This window comes from Hypanus sabinus, chromosome 5 (genome assembly GCF_030144855.1).
Source record: "Hypanus sabinus isolate sHypSab1 chromosome 5, sHypSab1.hap1, whole genome shotgun sequence".
In the NCBI taxonomy this organism is placed as follows: domain Eukaryota; kingdom Metazoa; phylum Chordata; class Chondrichthyes; order Myliobatiformes; family Dasyatidae; genus Hypanus; species Hypanus sabinus.
Genome location: NC_082710.1, coordinates 23,553,911 through 23,574,589, shown reverse-complemented (window position 1 = coordinate 23,574,589; position 20,679 = coordinate 23,553,911). Strand labels below are relative to the sequence as shown.

Sequence of the window (20,679 nt, the reverse complement as noted above, 5' to 3'; positions counted from 1 at the left end):
ACCTTCATAATTTTACGTACTTCTATAAAGTCATTCCACTATACTCCAGGAAAAATGTCCCAGCTCATCCAGCCTCTCCTTATAATCCGAGCCTTCCAGTTCCAGTAACTATTCTGCACTCTCTCCATCTTAATGACATCTTTCTGATAGCTGGCAAACCAGAAGTGCACACCAAATCCCAAGTGTGCTTTTGCAATGAATTGTATAGTTACAATGTGACATCCCAATTCCTGTACTCATTATCCTGACCTTCTCCAGCCTATATACCTGTGAAGCTACTTTCAGGGATTTATGTACTATATCTCTAGGTCTCTGCATTCAGCAACAATCTCCGGAGACTTATCATTTATTATGTAAAAACTGCCCTAGTTTAACTTTCCTAAATGCAACACCTCGCACTTGTCCAAGATAAGCTCCATCTGCCATTTCTTGGCCCAACTCCCAAGATAATCTAGACCGGGGGTCGGCAACCTGCGGCTCCCGAGCCATTTGTGGCTCTTTCACCTCTGTGCTGCGGCTCCCTGTGGCTTTGGGAAATAATTGGTCAGTATTTAATTAAAATGTATTTTATGTTAGTTTGTTAGCTTTTGAAATGTAATTATGGTGATCTTGTACAACCTAAGTGTAGCGACACATTTCCTGCCACATCCGAAACGGCTCACAATTAGCCAGCATTCCGGCTAAGGGAGATAGCCTACGGGGGTTTGTGAGTACGCGTCTTTTGCAGCATCTGCATCCATGGGGGCTGGGTTGAGGGAGGCTTAAAAGCAAGGCTGTTTAGTTCGAATAAAGCTATCTTTGACTGCAGTTTACTGACACCGCTACAACGTGTTTTTATCGCTGGCTGTCCAGACGGAAGGTGCTGAAACGCTTTGTCGCGTGTCTGGAAGAAGTGAAAACTTTCCTGGGCAGCAAAGGGCTCACCTTTCCTGAGCTGGAACAGCCAGAGTGGCTGGAAAAGCTACACTTCATGGTAGACATGACAGCGCACCTGAACACGCTGAACACAGCTCTTCAGGGGAAAGGACGTACAGCCCTGCACATGTTGGAGGATGTTTTGGCATTCGAGCGCAAGTTGACAGTGCTTGCCAGAGATTTACAGAAAGGCACTTTGTCTCACTTCCCCAATTTGAGAGAGTTCAAACAAGGTCACGACATGATAATTTCGGAGTATTTACATTCTGCAATCATCGCAATGCAAACATCGTTTGGGAAACGCTTCTGTGAGTTCAGAGAGGAAAAAAACACATTATCCTTCCCGGTCACTCCCTTAAGCATCGATCCTTCCCTACTGAATACGACTGCATCGGCAGGTGTGAGTCAACCTGATCTTGAGATGGAACTGGCCGACATAGCCGACAAAGACATATGGGTGTCCAAGTTTAGACGCTTGACAGCAGACCTTGAAGATGTTGCCCGTCAGAAGGCCGTTCTTGCTCAGAAACACAAATGGAGTGATATTGAAAACCTCACAGATGACAGCTTGCGATCCTGTGTAAAGATGAAGGTGACATCATACAGCCCTGATGTGCAGACGCTGTGCGCTGAGGTCCAGGAGCAGAAATCCCATTAACCAAGTATGATAAATATTTTAATTGCCTATTATTTTACTTATATTCATATTTTTTCATTGTTCAGTGAAATAGTCCTTTCATTTTTCAGGATGACAGCTGGCTGACGTTATTTTTGGTTTGCTGCTGGCGGAAAATTTAAGTTCGGCGTTTTTCATAAATACAAGGACTCAAATAGACATTGAATATTTTACTTAAAAGTAACTTTCAACCCAACGTCTTTTTTTCGGAGTTCAAAATGTTTTTGTTGCATGCAGAAATGTAATTTCGTTTTCTCTGCAGGAGTTCATCAATTTCATAAATGCAACACATTATAGTTTGTTTATACATAGCATAAAGGCAAAAAAAACGTTGTATGCAGTGTTATTTCATTTTAAATGTCAAACGGGTTTTGCGGCTCCCAGTGTTTTCTTTTCTGTGGGAAACGGGTCCAAGTGGCTCTTTCAGTGGTAAAGGTTGCTGACCCCTGATCTAGACCCTATTTAATCTTAGACAACCTTCACTGACCACTATACCACCTATTTTGGTTTCATCTGCAAATCTAGAACCCATGCAAACAATACTGTCATCTAAATTGCAAATGTAGATAGGCCCAACACGGATCCCTGTGGCACACCACTGTTTATAGACCCCTTATCTGAATAACAACCATACACTATCACTCTTCAGACAAGCCAATTTTGGATACAGTTTTGTATTCTATGTGATCTAAACTTCCAGATCAGCCTGCCATGTAGAACTTTGTCAAAGGTCTTGCTAAACTCCATAGATAACAACTACCATCTTGTTATCATTGTCTTTGTCACCTCTTCAAAAACTCAAATTTGTTAAGGCACCATTTTCCACACTCAAAGCCATGCTGACTATCCCTTATTAGTCCTTGCTTTTCCAAATGCTAGCAAATCCTGTTCCTCAGAATTAGACAACATTAGCATCACCCATAGAACAATACAGCACAGTACAGGCCATTTGGTCCACAATACTGTACCGACCCTTAAACCCTGCCTTCCTTATAACCCTCCACCTTAAATTCCTCCATATACCTGTCTAGTAGTCTCTTAAATTTCACTAGTGTATCTGCCTCCACCACTGACTCAGGCAATGCATTCCACACACCAACCACTCTCTGAGTAAAAAACCTTCCTCTAATATCCCCCTTGAACTGTCCACCCGTTACCTTAAAGCCATGTCCTCTTGTATTGAGCAGTGGTGCCCTGCAGAAGAGGCACTGGCTGTCCATTCTATCTATTCCTCTTAATATCTTGTACACCTCTATCATGTGTCCTCTCATCCTCCTTCTCTCCAGAAAGTAAAGCCGTAGCTCCCTTAATCTCTAATCATAATGTACACTCTCTAAACCAGGCAGCATCCTGTTAAATCTCCTCTGTGCTCTTTCCAATGCTTCCACATCCTTCCTATAGTGAGGCAACCAGAACTGGACACAGTACTCCAAGTGTGGCCTAACCAGAGTTTTATAGAGCTGCATCATTACCCTGTGACTCTTAAACTCTATCCCTCGACTTATGAAAGCTAACACTCCATAAGCTTTCTTAACTACCCTGTCTACCTGTAAAGCAACTTTCAGGGATCTGTGGACACGTACCCCCAGATCCTTCTGCTCCTCCACACTACCAAGTATCCTGTCATTTACTTTGTACTCTGCCTTGGAGTTTGTCCTTCCAAAGTGTACCATCTCACGCTTCTCCGGGTTGAACTCCATCTGCCACTTCAGCATCCTATCAATGTCTCTCTGCAATCTTAAGACAATCCTCTACACTATCCACAACACCACCAACCTTTGTGTCATCTGCAAACTTGCCAACCCACCCTTCCACCCCCACATCCAAGTCATTAATAAAAATCACAAAAAGTAGAGGTCTCAGAACTAATCCTTGTGGGACACCACTAGTCATGACCCTCCAATCCGAATGTACCCTCTCCATCACCACCCTCTGCTTTCTGCAAGCAAGCCAATTCTAAATCCACCTGGCCAAACTTCCCTGGATCCCATGCCTTCTGACTTTCTGAATAAGCCTACTGCGTGGAACCTTGTCAAATGCCTTACTAAAATCCAAGTAGGTCACATCCACTGCACTACCCTCATCTATATGCCTGGTCACCTCCTCAAAGAACTCTATCAGGCTTGTTAGACACGATCTGCCCTTCACAAAGCCACGCTGACTGTCCCTGATCAGACCATGATTCTCTAAACGCCCATAGATTCTGTCTCTAAGAATCTTTTCCAACAGCTTTCCCACCACAGACGTAAGGCTCACTGGTCTATAATTACCCAGACTATCCCTACTAACTTTTTTTGGAACAAGGGGACAACATTCACCTCCCTCCAATCCTCTGGTACCATTCCCGAGGACAACGAGGACATATAAAGATCCTAGCCAGAGGCTCAGCAATCTCTTCCCTTGCCTCATGGAGCAGCCTGGGGAACATTCCATCAGGCACCGGGGACTTATCCGTCCTAATATATTTTAACAACTCCAACACCTCTTCTGTCTCAATGTCAACATGCTCCAGAACAACAACCTCACTCATATTGTCCTCACAGTCATCAAGTTCCCTCTCATTGAGGACCTCACTCACTTCCACAGCCTCCAGGCACATCTTCCCACCTTTATCTCTAATCGGTCCTTTCTTCACTCCTGTCAACCTTTTGTTCTTCACATAATTGAAGAATGCCTTGGGGTTTTCCTTTACCCTACTCGCCAAGGCCCTCTCATGCCCCCTTCTTGCTCTCCTCAGCCCCTTCTTAAGCTCCTTTCTTGCTACCCTATATTCCTCAATAGACTCATCTGATCCTTCCTTCCTAAACCTCACGTATGCTGCCTTCTTCCATCTGACTATTCTCCACCTCACTTGTCACCCATGGTTCCTTCACCCTACCATTCCTTATCTTCCTCACCGGGACAAATTTACCCCTAACATCCTGCAAGAGATCCCTAAACATCGACCACATGTCCATAGTACATTTCCCTGCAAAAACATCATTCCAATTCACACTGGCAAGTTCTAGCCTTATAGCCTCATAATTTGCCCTTCCCCAAGTAAAAATGTTCCTCTCTGATTCTATCCTTTTCCATGATAATGTTAAAGGCCAGGGAGCAGCGGTCACTGTCCCCACAGATGCTCACCCACTGAGAGATCTATGACCTGACCCGGTTCGTTAGCTAATACTAGATCTAGTATGGCATTCCCCCTAGTCAGCCTGTCAACATACTGTGCCAGGAATCCATCCTGGAAGCACTTAACAAACTCTGCCCCGTCTAAACCATTGGAACTAATCAGGTGCCAATCAATATTAGGGAAGTTAAAGTCACCCATGATAACAACCCTGTTATTTTTTGCACCTTTCCAAAATCTGCCTCCCAATCTGTTCCTCAGTACCCACTTCTCTCATACATCATTGGTGGCTAAAGTTGATACAAATATCTCTGCTAAGGTCCTTCCAATCTCGTCCCTAAATTTCTAATTTCCTAGGATACACTTTATCAGACCCCAGGGATCTATCCATCTTAGTATGCCTTAAGATTGTGACATTCCAAAAAAAAAGTGGGATCTCTCTTTTTGAATTATGCAGTAAAACTGCAGGCAATCTCCATGTTACAGCCTTTCAGATAATAAAATTCACCAATTTACATTCACAACTCACTCTCCAAAAACTTCAGAGAGAATAAAACTCAATCTTGAAGAATTTGTGAAGATATCTATATATTATATAGATATTATATGGTTCTTTTGGGTAGATGGAGCTCGTCAGTCCGGGAAGGCAGTCCATCTAAGAGAGGGAAAACTCTGATTTCAAACCTCCGCTGCCTTGTGGCCATACCCGCTTATGGGAGTAAACCCTGAAGACAAATCCGGAGCTGCAGTCCCAAAGACAGTCCGATGTTGCCTTCAACCTCGCTCTGTCAACTCTTATGACGTCACTGGTGCCAAGCTGTATTGGCCCTTGCCCTTCCTTTGGACAACATTGGTGGCATGGAGGGGGAGACCTGCTGCTTGGGCAACTGCCAGTCTTCCATACAACCTTGCCCATGCCTGCACCCTAGAGAGGACACCTGCAAGTCTTTCCAGGCGCAGATCCATGGTCTCGCGAGACTAACGGATGGCATCCATATGGTCCTGCATTGGGCTCACTGATTCCTGGACTCTACACTCACTTGAAACTCATAGGGTTCATTAGAAAACTTCTTACTCCTTAGTATCTTAAAAAAAAAGTGAATTAAAAGCATTTTGAAATGTTGAATGGAATAATGTACAACAGTCAGTAAAAAATTGTCTAGGAAATGGGCACAGCAAATTCAGAGAATATTAGGCTACAGAATCTGCATCCAATGTACAAGCCAGGACAGCCCTGATGATCTTTGAAAAGAACAATGCCAGGAGCATGGCCGAGCCATCTTTTAAAATCTTGCCTTTCCCTTCCTAAACTCCAGATCAGGAATCCCATTCAAATTAATGAGTATACAAAATGCTAAGGCAAGTTTATAAAGTACACTTGGGATGGTGTTCATAGCATCAAGCATGCTACTTTAGAACTGATAGTGTATAATAGAACTTAGCACAGTACAGACCCTTCAGCCCATGATGTTGTGCAATAACTTTTAACCTCCTCCAAGATCAATTAAACCCTTCACATTCCATAGATCCCCCCCCCCATTTTGCTTTCATCCATGTGCCCATTTAAGTTTCTTAAATATCCGTAATGTATATCATCCATGGCAGCATGTTCCAAGCACCCACTGCTCTCCATGTAAAAAACTTTCTGACATTCCCTAGACCAGGGGTCAGCAACCTTTACCACTGAAAGAGCCACTTGGACCCGTTTCCCACAGAAAAGAAAACACTGGGAGCCGCAAAACCCGTTTGACATTTAAAATGAAATAACACTGCATACAACGTTTTTTTTGCCTTTATGCTATGTATAAACAAACTATAATGTGTTGCATTTATGAAATTGATGAACTCCTGCAGAGAAAACGAAATTACATTTCTGCATGCAACAAAAACATTTTGAACTCCGAAAAAAAGACGTTGGGTTGAAAGTTACTTTTAAGTAAAATATTCAATGTCTATTTGAGTCCTTCTTGTATTTATGAAAAACGCCGAACTTAAATTTTCCGCCAGCAGCAAACCAAAAATAACGTCAGCCAGCTGTCATCCTGAAAAATGAAAAGACTATTTCACTGAACAATGAAAAAATATGAATATAAGTAAAATAATAGGCAATTAAAATATTTATCATACTTGGTTAATGGGATTTCTGCTCCTGGACCTCAGCGCACAGCGTCTGCACATCAGGGCTGTATGATGTCACCTTCATCTTTACACAGGATTGCAAGCTGTCATCTGTGAGGTTTTCAATATCACTCCATTTGTGTTTCTGAGCAAGAACGGCCTTCTGACGGGCAACATCTTCAAGGTCTGCTGTCAAGCGTCTAAACTTGGACACCCATATGTCTTTGTCGGCTATGTCGGCCAGTTCCATCTCAAGATCAGGTTGACTCACACCTGCCAATGCAGTCGTATTCAGTAGGGAAGGATCGATGCTTAAGGGAGTGACCGGGAAGGATAATGTGTTTTTTTCCTCTCTGAACTCACAGAAGCGTTTCCCAAACGATGTTTGCATTGCGATGATTGCAGAATGTAAATACTCCGAAATTATCATGTCGTGACCTTGTTTGAACTCTCTCAAATTGGGGAAGTGAGACAAAGTGCCTTTCTGTAAATCTCTGGCAAGCACTGTCAACTTGCGCTCGAATGCCAAAACATCCTCCAACATGTGCAGGGCTGTACGTCCTTTCCCCTGAAGAGCTGTGTTCAGCGTGTTCAGGTGCGCTGTCATGTCTACCATGAAGTGTAGCTTTTCCAGCCACTCTGGCTGTTCCAGCTCAGGAAAGGTGAGCCCTTTGCTGCCCAGGAAAGTTTTCACTTCTTCCAGACACGCGACAAAGCGTTTCAGCACCTTCCGTCTGGACAGCCAGCGATAAAAACACGTTGTAGCGGTGTCAGTAAACTGCAGTCAAAGATAGCTTTATTCGAACTAAACAGCCTTGCTTTTAAGCCTCCCTCAACCCAGCCCCCATGGACGCAGATGCTGCAAAAGACGCGTACTCACAAACCCCCGTAGGCTATCTCCCTTAGCCGGAATGCTGGCTAATTGTGAGCCGTTTCGGATGTGGCAGGAAATGTGTCGCTACACTTAGGTTGTACAAGATCACCATAATTACATTTCAAAAGCTAACAAACTAACATAAAATACATTTTAATTAAATACTGACCAATTATTTCCCAAAGCCACAGGGAGCCGCAGCACAGAGGTGAAAGAGCCACAAATGGCTCGGGAGCCGCAGGTTGCCGACCCCCGCCCTAGACCTTCTGCCAATCACCTTAAAACTATGGACTCCAGTATATTAAAGGGCTACTTTTACCCAGGTAAAAAGACTGGCTGTCCACTCTGTCTATGCCTCTTACCATCTTGTAAATCTGTATAAAGTCTCTTATCCAACATCATTCCAAATGAAAATCCCTATTTCTACACATCTTCAAAAGGCATGCTCTCTAATCTAGGCAGCATCCTGGTATATCTCCTCTGCACCCACTCTAAATGCTGAGGAATGGCAGTATAATCCAGCTTCATAAATATCTGTTAATCAGCTCACCCCAAACTTACACATATGGGCCTCATACATCTGGAATATAACTACTTACCAGTGACTGAACTCCAACCTTTGCCTTCAGAACCCTGACTTGCAACTGAGATAATCAGCCCTAATCTGTCATGGGAAACTCTGCCGGCTACTTGTCTGACCGAAAATTAAGGTTCATATTTCTTTCCGAAGCATTAAAGTACTGTGTGCCATTCTGGTCACCTCACTACAGGAAGGATGTGGATACCATAGAGAGAGCACAAAGGAGATTTACAAGGATGTTGCATGGATTGGAGGGTGTACCTTATGAGAATAGGTTGAGTGTTCTTGGCCTTTTCTCTTTGGAGTGACGGAGGATGAGAGGTGAACTGATAGAGGTGTATAAAATGATGAGAGGCATTGATTGTGTGGATATTCAGAGATTTTCCCCCCAGGGCTGCAATGGCTAACATGGGGTGGGGGGGGGGGCATAGCTTTAAAGTGCTTGGAAATAGGTACCAAGGGGCTGTCGGGGGTAAGTTTTTCACACAGAGAGTGGAGGGTGCATGGAACGCACTGTAGCCAACAGTGGTGGAAGCAGATACAATGGGGTCTTTTAAGAGCCTCTTAGATAGGTACATAAAGCTTAGAAAAATAGAGGGCTATGCACTAGGGAAATTCTAGGCAGTTTCTAGAGTAGGTTACATGGTTGGCACAACATTGTGGGCCAAAGGGCCTGTAATGTGCTGTAAATTTCTATGTAAAGCTTATGTTAGTTACTCCATTGTCATTCTACTTACATTTTCCAGTGTCTCATCTAGTATAATTGCACCATATGTTGGAACTCCCATCTTGTATTCCTTCCATTCATCTAAAATCTTTTCCACATCATCTCCTTTCCGAAGTAAAAATGAACAGTGGTTGAAGAGTGCAATAGGAGTTAAGGTACAAAACAACAATTTGGTTACATGGCCTTCCTCCTGGCAGATAGTTATGCCACCCCAGTTGAATTTGAATCCAGGCAGTGCAAAACTCCAGATACTAATTTGAAAGATTCCCAACTAGGATTCCAAGAGTCTGACTGAAAAAGAAATTAATATACAAGCATCACGTGAGGGGCAATTCCATAAGTTTGAAGCTCCAAAAACAAAAAAAGTGCAATGAAAATTAACTGGACTCTCAATTTTAATGAGATGCAGCAAAGAATAAAATACATTACTCAAAAAATTAGGAAGAATAGGATAGAAAAGTGCAAAAAATTAATGTTCAAATGACAAACTAGATGATTATCAAACATTCCAAAATCTTACTACACATCTGATACATCTTTCAGTTATTAACAAATATAGCTCATTTAAAGACAAAAGGATATCAGATTTGGCAAAATCTCTTATCCCACACTGAGGCAATCCTGGTGTGTTCTGCAAGTAGAAGTCCAAGTAAAACCAATGGGCCAGCTCAATCTGAAAGCAGACTCTGATTGCATTGTCCCTTTCTTCACTTGGAATATGCAGAATGAATCGGCTGTTCAACAGATCAGTGGCATGTTTATAATTGTCAACTGCTAACATCACTGTGCTTTACAAAATAACTCAAAAGTTTCCACTACAGTGGACATTGCGTTAAACTGCAACACCTTGAAAATGTTCAGGTTATATAAGCAAATTGGAACAGATCTTCACAGTCATATACTTATGTTTTTACATCTGATATTACTTGTATGGTTCAACGTAACAGCAATGGTAGTCATTCTGTATGTATGTAAACACACTCAGTGGCCACTTTATTAGGTACACTTGTATACAAATATAATACAAATATCTGATCAGTCAATCATCTGGCAGCAAATTAATGCATAAAAGCATGCAGACATGGTCAAGAGGTTCAGATGTTGTTAGGACCAAACACCAGATTGGAAAAGAAATGTGATCTAAGTATGACGTGGAATGATTGCTCGGGCCGGATGGGGTGTTTCGTGCATCTCAGAAACTGCTGTATGAAATCCCAGATCAGCAGTCTCTTGTTTACAAAGAATGGTGCGAAAAGCAAAAAAATATCCAGAGAGTGGCCGTTCTGTGGACGAAAATGCCTTGTTGATGAGAGAGGTCAGAGCAGAATGACCAGACTGGTTCAAGTTCATAGGTAGGTGACAGTAACCCTAATAAGTGAGGGAGGAGATTGTTGAGCCTCTGGGAATGATCTTTGCATCATCAATGAGGACAGGAGAGGTTCCAGAGGATTGGAGGGTTGCAAATGTTGTTCCCTTATTCAAGAAAGGGAGTAGGGATAGCCTATGAAATTATAGGCCAATGAGTCTTACTTCAGTGGTTGATGGAGAAGATTGATGGAGAAGATCTTGAAAGGCAGGTCATGCCTTACGAGCCTGACTGAATTTTTTGAGGATGTGACTAAACACGTTGATGAAGGTAGAGCCGTTGATGTAGCATATATAGATTTTAGCAAGGCTTATTGAGAAAGCAAGGAGGCATGGGATCAAAGGGGATATTGCTTTGTGGATCCAGAAAACGCTTGCCCACATAAGGCAAAGAGTGATTGTAGATGGGTCATATTCTGCATGGAGGCCAGTGACCAGTGGTGTGCCTCAGGGATCTGTTCTGGGACCCCTGCTCTTTGTGATTTTTATAAATGACCTGGATGAAGAAGTGGAGGGATGGGTTAGTAAATTTGCTGATGACACAAAGGTTGGGATGTTGTGGATAGTGTGGAGGGCTGTCAGAGATTACAGCGGGACATCGATAGGATGCAAAACTGGGCTGAGAAGTGGTAGATGGAAGTTCAACCCAGATAAATGTGAGGTGGTTCATTTTGGTAGGTCAAATAAGATGGCAGATTATAGTATTAATGGTAAGACTCTTGGCAGTATGGAAGATGAGAGAGATCTTGAAGTCCGAGTCCATAGGACACTCAAAGCTGCTGTGCAGGTTGACTCCGTTTAAGAAGGTATATGGTGCATTGGCCTTCATCAACCGTGGGATTGAGTTTAAGAGCCAAGAGGTAATGTTGCAGCTATATCGGACCCTGGTCAGACCCCACTTGGGAGTACTGCGCTCAGTTCTGGTCACCTCACTACAGGAAGGATGTGGAAACCATAGAAAGGGTGCAGAGGAGATTTACAAGGATATTGAACGGATTGGGGAACATGTCTTATGACAATATGTTGAGTGAACTCGGCCTTTTCTCCTTGGGACAACAGAGGATGAGAGGTGACCTGATAGAGGTGTATAAGATAATGAGAGGCTTTGATCATGTGGATAGTCTGAGGCTTTTTTCCGGGACTGAAATGGCTAGCATGAGAGGGCGCAGTTTTAAGGTGCTTGGAAGTAGGTACAGAGATGTCAGGGGCAAGTTTCTTTTACGCAGAGAGTGGTGAGTGCATGGAATGGGCTGGTGGCGGTGGAGGCTGGACAGGTACATGGAGCTCAGAAAAATAAGGGGCTATGGGTAAAACCTAGATAGTTCTAAGATACAGCTTTGTGGGCCGAAGGGCCTGTATTGTGCTGTAGGTTTTCTATGTTTCTATAACCAGACATTACAATAGTGGTGTGCAGAAGAGCATCTCTGAATGCATAACACATCAAACCCTGAAATGAATGGACTCTAGCAGCAGAAAGCCACACAGCATTCCACTCCTGTACCTAATAAAATGGTCACTGAGCACATATTAAAAATAAGTGAATTTTAGCAGATGTTGTTACCTTGAACCTGGGGTTTATATAGTTAGTACTGACTGCCTCTCAAAAGGCAAGGTATACAGTGAAAACTGCAATGCAGTAGACTCCCAGACCCTATTAATATCATTCCAAATTTGCTTATAGCATTGCAAATACAAAACAAGAAAAAGCACAAACATATCTACAATCATCACTTGAAAGAACTTTCAAGATTGCCTTTATGATGGAACAGATATTACAACATTGGAGCAAGTTCTTCAGCCCACAATGTCTGTCAAATATGATACATATCAAAACAAATCCAATACACCTACACATGGTCTATTAATCCTTCCCCTCCATGTACATGCACCTCTTAAACATTGCAATCATATCTGCTTACATCACCAGCATTCCAGGAACCTATCACTCTGTGTAAAAAAAACTATTTACCTCATTCATCTGCTCTAAAAGCTTGTCCCCTCTCACCTTAAAGCCATATCTTTTTGCAGTTGACATTTCTACCATGGGGAACAAAAAAGGCTCTCATCACCTACCCCTTACCATAAATCTGTATCTTCTAGTTTTATCTACCTCTAATTGGTAATAGTTTCTTGCACTCTGGCCTGTTTATACTCCTAGTTATATATACCTCAACGGGACTATTTTCAACCTCCACTTAGAATCAGATTTAATATTACCAGCATATGTTGTGAAATTTGTTAACTTTGCGGCAGCAGTACAATGCAATACGTGATGTAGGAAAAAAATGAATTACCGTATATTAAATAATTAATTTAAAATAAGTAGTACAAAAACAGAAATAAAATTTAAAAAGTAGCGAGGCAGTATTCATGGGTTCAGTGTCTATTTAGAAATTGGATGGCAAAGGGGAAGAAGCTGTTCCTGAATCGCTGAGTGCGTGCCTCCTTCCTGATGGTAACAATAAGAGAACGGGAACAATAGGAAACAGACCTAGCCTCTCAAGTCTCTCCTTATAACTAAAATGCCCCATCCCAGGCAACATCCTGGTGAATGCCCTCTGCTCTCCAGTTCAATTCCCAACACTGTCTGTAAGAAATTTGTATGTTCTCCCCATAACCATGTGGATTGTTAGGGTTAGTGTGTTGTGAGCATGCTATGTTGACACCGAAAGCCTTGCAACACTTGCAGACTGCCCAACAGAATCGCCACTGATCTGATTTAACGCAACAATGCATTTCACTGTATATTTCAATGTACGTGACAAAAAAGCTAATTTTTAAAAGATCAATCCAACCCTTCCCTCCAACAGAGCCTTCCATTTTCAATTCATCCATGTGCCTATCTAAGAGTCTCTTAAATGTCCATAATGGCAATGACAATCCCATGTGCCTTAATCATATATCTGCCTACATTGCTACCTTCAAGAATACTTGAAGCTGCATATCAAGGTCCTTTCATGCTATCAACAATCTCTCCAACCTTCAGCAAAAAACAAACTGCTGGAGGAACACTGCAGGTCAGGCAGCATCTCTGGAGATAAACGAATGGTTGATATTTCAGATTGAGACTAACACATCCATGCCAACCAGTGGAGAATCATCGAATCTGATCTCCCTGCATTTGGATATAGCCTCCCATGTCTAGTTTACACCTGGGTCCTGATGAAGGATCTCAATCCTCCAGAGATGCTACCTGACCTGCTGAGTTCTTCCGGCAGGGATTTTAAATCCAGATTAGAGCAACCACAGACTCCTGTGCTTTCACGAGTCTTCATATCATTTTGAAACTTGCCGATCATGCTTCCTACATCTACATCTAAATCATTCACATAATACAAATAGCACAAATCCCAGTACCGCTTCCAGTGGAACATTAGTTACAGGCATCCAATCAGAAAAACAACATTAAACCAAAGGAAAAAATCTGAGCTTTGCTGCACACTGCCTATCCCCACCAAATTCATGAACATCATCTTTTGTAATTGATCATCTGCAAACAATGTGATTTCTAAGTACTGGTGAGTTGTGATCTAAGAAATGGCAACAGTGACTCAGTGAATTGTCCAAACCTGTTTTAAGGATGGGTAAGTAGACACCATGATTATATGAAACCAGATTTTACACAAAACTCACTTCATTAGTATTGTATCTGTTAAGAAGGCACAGTCTACAAAATTAATTGCAGAATACCTACATCCTTATAAACAAAAAAAACAAAGGATTGCAAAAAGAATAGCCTGCATCTCAAGAGAATCTGTGACAGTATCGATAATGCAGCATCAAGTGGCACTGGACTGACTGGCAGGAGAATGTCCATCAATGAGCTGGGCAGTGGCCACACTTCCTTCTGGAAATGGCCAGCAGAGAACCACAAAAGAATCCATCCATATGGATTTGTCATCTCCTGAAACAATGCCTGATCTTGTGAGCCTAAAGGAACACTCATGAAAGGATAACATTTCAGTTCAAAGGCCCTTCATCAGAACTGGGAAAGAAGGATTAGTGTTGGACAAACTAATATCTCGATAGGAATAGGTGAGAGATGCCATGGGGATAAAATGTTGAAACAGTTATTTAATTAATAGGTTGGTGATAGTTTCCAGTTAGATGGTAGCACAGCAGCTTCTCTTAGTCCAAACAATGGTGTAAATGTTTGTCTTCTTATGATTGCAAGATACTGCTGGGTATTAAGAACACCAAGTACTGCAGATCTACCCCACTGGTGATGGTGAGTTGCTGGATAGCAGTGGAGCTGGACTTGTTGCATACTGTCATCACCTGCTACAGCCATCCAGGGAAGAAGGCAACAAACAGTGCAAATGATTGTCTTCGACATTTTTCTTGTGATCGCAAGACCCTGTTCAACATTGATAATGTAGAATACTAAAAGTCCAATTCATTAGTTCATTGGAAACACCAACAGCAGGGGAACTGTGTGGCCTCAGTTGTTGTGCAGTCTAGGCCTTCCACCACTCTCCAGCAACTCACTAGCAGGGTAGACAATCATCTGCTGCAGCTGCCCAGGGAAAGGGGTGCCGGAGGTGGTGAGGGTGACAGCAGAGGAGCACGGACATACTGGAGTCCATGCTGAGCTGGTGACCGGCCCCTCCTGTCAATGCTGCCCTTCAGTATTCGCTCAGTGGAAGACAAGTTGGATTGTGTTTGTCTGTAGCTACACTAGCCCATGATGAGGAACTGCTATATGCTTTTTCTTGCAGGAACATGGCTCCAGGACAACATCCTACCACCATCAATCTTCAGGTCATGCCACACAGGAGCTGAGGCTACAATTCTTTTTGTGACTGTATGATTTTCTGCTATTGCAACCATAAGTGCTATGTGCTGTATGTGACTGCATTTTGCATTTTGGCCCCACAGGAATGCTGTTTTGTTTGGCTGTATACACATGTATGGCTCTTGACAATTAAACATGAATCAGAATCAGGTTTATTATCACTGGCATGTGACATGAAATTTGTTAACTTAGCTGTAGCAGTTCAATGCAATACATAACCTAGCAGAGAAAAATAAATAAAATAAAAACTAATAATATATTAACAAGTGAATCAATTATGTATATTGAATAATTTTTTAAAACAGAAATACCGTATATTAAGAAAAAGTGAGGTGGAGTCCAAAGATTCAATGTCCATTTAGGAATCAGATGGCAGAGGGGAAGAAGCTGTTCCTGAATTGCTGAGTGTGTGCCTTCAGGCTTCTGTACCTCCTACCTGATTGTAACAGAGAGAAAAGGCCATGCCCTGGATGCTAGAGACAACGCTCCCTGAAGATGTCCTGGGTACTTTGTAGGCTAGTACCCATGATGGAGGTGACTTAATTTATGACCTTCTGCAGCTTCTTCCAGTCCTGTGCAGTAGCCCCCCGCCATACCAGACAGTGATGCAGCCTATCAGAACGCTCTCCACGGTACAACTATAGAAGTTTTAGAGTATATTTGTTGACATGCCAAATCTCTTCAAACTCCTGTCTTGCCTTCTTTATAACTGCATTGATATGTTGGGATCAGGTTAGATCCTCAGAGATCTTGACACCCAGGACCTCGAAGCTTCTCACCCTCTCCACTTCTGATCCCTCTATGAGGATTGGTATGTGTTCCTTCCCGAAGTCCTCTTTCATCTTATTGATGTTGAGTGCCAGGTTGTTGCTGCAGCACCACTCCACTAGTTGACATATCTCACTCCCGTATGCCCTCTTGTTGCCACCTGAGATTCTACCAACAATGGATGTATTGTCAGCAAATTTATAGATGGTATTTGAGCTATACCTAGCCACACAGTCATGTGTATATAGAGAGTAGAGCAGTGGGCTAAGCACACTCCTGAGATGCACCAGTGTTGATCATCAGCAAAGAGGATATGTTATCACCAATCCACACAGATTGTTGTCTTCCAGTTAGGAAGTTGAGGATCCAATTGCAGTGGGAGGTACAGAGGCCCAGGTTCTGCAACTTCTCAATCAGGATTGTGGGAATGATGGCATTAAATGCTGAGCTACAGTCGATGAACAGCATCCTGACGTAGGTGGTTGTATCGTCCAGGTAGTCTAAAGCCATGTGGAGAGCTATTGAAATTGTGTCTGCTGTTGACCAATGATGGCAATAGGCAAATTGCAATGGGTCCAGGTCCTTCCTGAGGCAGGAGTTCTATCTAATCATGAACAAGCTCTCAAAGCATTTCATCACTGTCGATGTGAATGCTACCGGGCGATAGTCATTAAGGCAGCCCACATTATTCTTCTTAGGCACTGGTATAATTGTTGCCTTTTTGAAGCAAGTGGGAACTTCTGCCCATAGCAGTGAGAGTTTGAAAATGTCCTTGAATACTCCCACTAGTTGGTTGGCACAGGTTTTCAGAGCCTTACCAGGGACTCCATCAGTACCTTCTGCCTTGCGAGGGTACATGCTCTTTAAAGACAGTCTAACATCGGCCTCTGATACATCTGATTATGAAATCTTGCTGAAGATGAAGGGAATTGCAAGAGAATCTATGTGGAGGTGGAAAATGAGGACCATGGAAACCTTCCTTTCTCTGGCTTGGAGTGGTCAAGATGACTGAGGGAATTAGATAAAGTACAAAAAAGGGCTGAATCAACTGTGGTAGCAGAGAAGCTGCATTTAATAGAATAATATCTCAGAGTAATCTGTATGGAAAATCTCGTCAGGGTAGAAATGATGGAGAAACTAGTGTAGAATATAACTTAAACACACTGACCGCATGTATCCTAAAATACTAGTACAACCCCTAACGTCAAAAATGGCCACAATAAATAGACTTAAGATCAAATAAATACACAAAAGATCATACAGTGACACATTCAAATAAGTTAGTTATTTCCTGCTTAAGGAGGTTTTCATTTCATTAACACTACACTTCACTGTGAAACAATACATTAAAGACTGCAGCTATACAAGAGGCAATAAAAGTGATCACCCAGTTGTACACCACTCTGTGAAGAATAAAACTTATTCGCTTAATTTCCTCTAAAATCATTTGCGGTGTTTTTTTTTAAAAAATGGATAAGGTTTCAGAATTAAAAGTATTTAAAAATTAAATCCCACACTTTCTTCAGTTTGCTTTTTAAAAATAAAAACGCCAACTACGGATACCGTGAATTTATACGAAAAGAATTACAAAATAGCTTCCCTTTTTACAATAACTGAGAGAATGCGTTCTCTCCCTTCCTATTTGTGTAAAATAAAATCCAAAAGATCCCAAAGTCTTATATCTTTAAATTGGATTCAATTCTAACTTTGGCCCTCATTAGGCGGGCTCTCAATCCGAGTGCATTTCCTCCTCCCAGGCCCTCACTTCCTTTTCCTCTCACATCTCAGGGCCAGGAAAATACCCCGGCTGGGAGATTGACACATCGCTTCTTGTATGCTGACCTGCACAAGTCGTCCAGTACTCCGGTTGGAATCTCCACTCTCTTACCCTCCATACCACACACATACCGCGACCACTACCCCGCTACACGAAGACCGCGTCTCCTCTTCCGGGAACCCAGAAAAAATCTTCAGCTCCATTCGACCCGGCCTTTGTGACGTCACTGTTGATTGACAGGGACTCAGAGCGGAGCTTGCCAGAACAAACCTATCGGCAAAGAGAAGCGGAATTGTCGGCAGTCAGGAAAGGCAACGGATGTCACGATTTGTTTTGGAACATCCACGTTGAACCAAAGTATTTGGGTTACTTTTACTTTAATCAATGATCCAACTCCACCCATCGTAGACAAAAGATTCTGCAGTTGCTGGAAAGCCAGAGCAACACACATGAAATATCTTCTTGGTTCCGAACGTCGACTGCCTATTCCTTTCCATAGATGCTGCCTGACGTGCAGAGTTCCTCCATCATTTTCTGTGTGTTGTTCAGGACATCTTAGATTGGAAATGATCTTGTCACTGTAAACAGGCAACTTGCCTAAGTGGTTGTTTTAAGTGTTGGAGTATTCTTCCCCAAACTACTCTACTTGGAATCCTTCACAGTGAACAGAGGGCATAAGTGATGAAAATTTCTGGAATTTGCACACTGATTTCACATAAGCTTACCTTTTTTTATAAAGCAGTAGATGACTCCTCTGCTTAAATACTATGTCCAGTTTTGTGTGCACTGATGCCTCGTGGTTGTTGACTGCTGAATGTGTTCCCATAGAGTAATCTTATGGCTGCAGAGAGTTGTGCAGCAAGAACAGAGGGGAAAACAACAACCTGATCACATTTAAGAGAGAGAACATAAGACAGCTATCCAGTGAAAGGAGCTTGGAAACCTTTGCTTCGCCCAACTCATACATACTGCTTACCATCTGTCCATATTTGGCCCATATCACTCTAAATCATTCCTATTCATCCACTTAGCTAAACATGTTTCAAAGTACCTGCCTTAACCACTTTCCCTGGCTATTCATTCTATGTACGTACCACCCTCTAATCTTAAAACTATGCCCTTTCGCTTTTAGTTCGCCTCCACTGGGGAGAAAGGGCAAATGCTTTCACCTTATTTGTACTCCTATTGATTATATTACACCTCAGTAAGGTCAGCTACAAAGAAAGTGCAATGCAGGCAAGCAATAGAGTGGAAAGTATCAATAGGTTTGTAAAATCAAGAGTCCATTGAATCATACCAGGGAACCATTCATTAGTCTTATAACAATGGGTTAGGAGTTTTCTCTGAGCCTGGTGGTAAAAACTTCCAGTCTTTTGTTTCTTCTGTCCAAAGGAGGAAGGGAGCAGAGAGAATATCTGGGGGTGGCTGGGGCCTTTGATTATGCTAGCTGATAGAATCCATGGAGGGAAGGTTGGTTTCTGTGTTGTGCTGAGTTGTGTCCACAAATCTCTGTAGTTTCCTTCAGTCATGTATAGAGCATACCAACTTGTGAAGCATCCAGATTGGATGCTTTAGACAGCGCATCAATAAAATTGGTAAGAGGCATGCCAAATTTCCTCAGCCTCCTGAGGAAGTAGAGGTGTTGGTGGGACCCCAGTGCAGCTTAGGGTTAAGCATTTTTTTATCATTCCAATGGTTTTCTCACTTTCCTCCCCCAATATTGTACCCCACATCCAACAAGCTTTTAGCTAATGTGGGCTAAATACAGTTCATTATAAAGCTACTGAGCACAGACAATCTGCGGGGGGGGGGGGGGGGTTAGGATTCACTGCATTGAACAACATCCGTGGGAAGAGGACGGGTGTGGGGGTGGTGGAGGAAGTGCAAATATTTTAGTTGAAATCTTGCATCAGAACTGTGTGGAAAATGGAAATAGTGTAAAGAGGAGAGGGGGACTGGTGAGTCCAGCCAGTGGGTGATTGGTAAACCAAGGAAATATGAATAACGCTGGCCAGATGGAGTCAGATGGGGAAGGAGGGACAGACAGAGTTGAGCGACAGAAGAATGTGTAAATATACGGAGGGAGATACAAGCAAAGCTAGATGAAGCCGGGTGGGCATGGGAGAGGAAAATGGGGATGGAGGGGTTGGGTGGGGGTAGCTGCTGGAGAATGATAGACAGGAATACAAAAGCTACCACAAGAAGCTGGAATGTGGGAAGTGAGGAAAGTGACCATTGGAAGAGATACAGGACAAATGGAACCAGAAGGCAGAGGGTGGATTTCTGGGAGGTAAAATAGGGAGGTGGTGTGTGAATGGAGACAGAAGGAGAAGGGGGATGATATTGGATGATGAAGAGCTAGAGGTGTTGATATGGGAAGAGGGATGCAGGTAAGACAAGATATGGATCAGAAAGCTGGGGGAAGGTGGGAGTAGGTAGAGTTTACTTGAAATTGTAAACTTCAATATTCATACTATTGGATTGATTGATTTATTTAGACATACAGCATGGTAACTGGCCCTTCTGACTTGTGGACTACCAGGATTGTGGACCAGCCAGTGGATTATGTAGTGTAGTTTTTGGCCTTCAGTGGGAAGGGGAAGGTAGGTTTAGCATACAACCCAAAGTTTGGGATGGCTGTTGCCAGTGGTATGTGGGCTCTCTGTAAACTGGTCACCCAGTCTGCACTCAGTCTCTCCAATGTAGTGGAGGCCATATTTAGAGCGCCGGATCCTGTAGAGGAAGTTCAAAGGGTTGTTAATGTATAGTAGTGAGGGAGGAGGTGCAGACACGTGTTGAAGCTGTTACCAGGGCACAGGGGTGGGGAAGATTGAGCTGACCAGAAACATGGAGGGTGTGCACCCTGAGGAAGGTGGAAAGAAATTGGGAGGAAGCAATATGGCTAGTGTTTGGATCTCCTTCCTGCTGGTGGAAATTGAACTTGCAGAACAGCCTCACAAATCACAACA

The 20,679-nt window shown here is 42.8% G+C and overlaps 2 protein-coding genes across 2 annotated transcripts in view; both read right to left on the bottom strand.

Annotated features, from left to right (window-relative positions):
• dcp2 (decapping mRNA 2) overlaps positions 1-17,982 on the bottom strand; it is a 45,555-nt gene extending 27,573 nt beyond the window's left edge. The window contains exons 1-3 of the mRNA XM_059969571.1: positions 17,776-17,982; positions 9,588-9,739; positions 9,016-9,143 (exon numbers count right to left, since the gene is read on the bottom strand). Of these exons, the coding sequence (XP_059825554.1) occupies positions 9,016-9,143; positions 9,588-9,739; positions 17,776-17,828 (333 nt within the window). The 5' untranslated portion in view covers positions 17,829-17,982. The remainder of the gene's footprint in view (positions 1-9,015; positions 9,144-9,587; positions 9,740-17,775) is intronic.
• LOC132393656 (general transcription factor II-I repeat domain-containing protein 2-like) lies at positions 6,537-7,939 on the bottom strand. The gene is made up of 2 exons (XM_059969066.1): positions 6,834-7,939; positions 6,537-6,748 (listed from the first exon to the last, which is right to left on the bottom strand). Exon 1 carries the CDS (start codon positions 7,438-7,440, stop codon positions 6,838-6,840), a length of 603 nt encoding a protein of 200 aa, XP_059825049.1. The 5' UTR covers positions 7,441-7,939; the 3' UTR covers positions 6,537-6,748; positions 6,834-6,837.
• Positions 17,983-20,679: the final 2,697 nt, after the last annotated feature.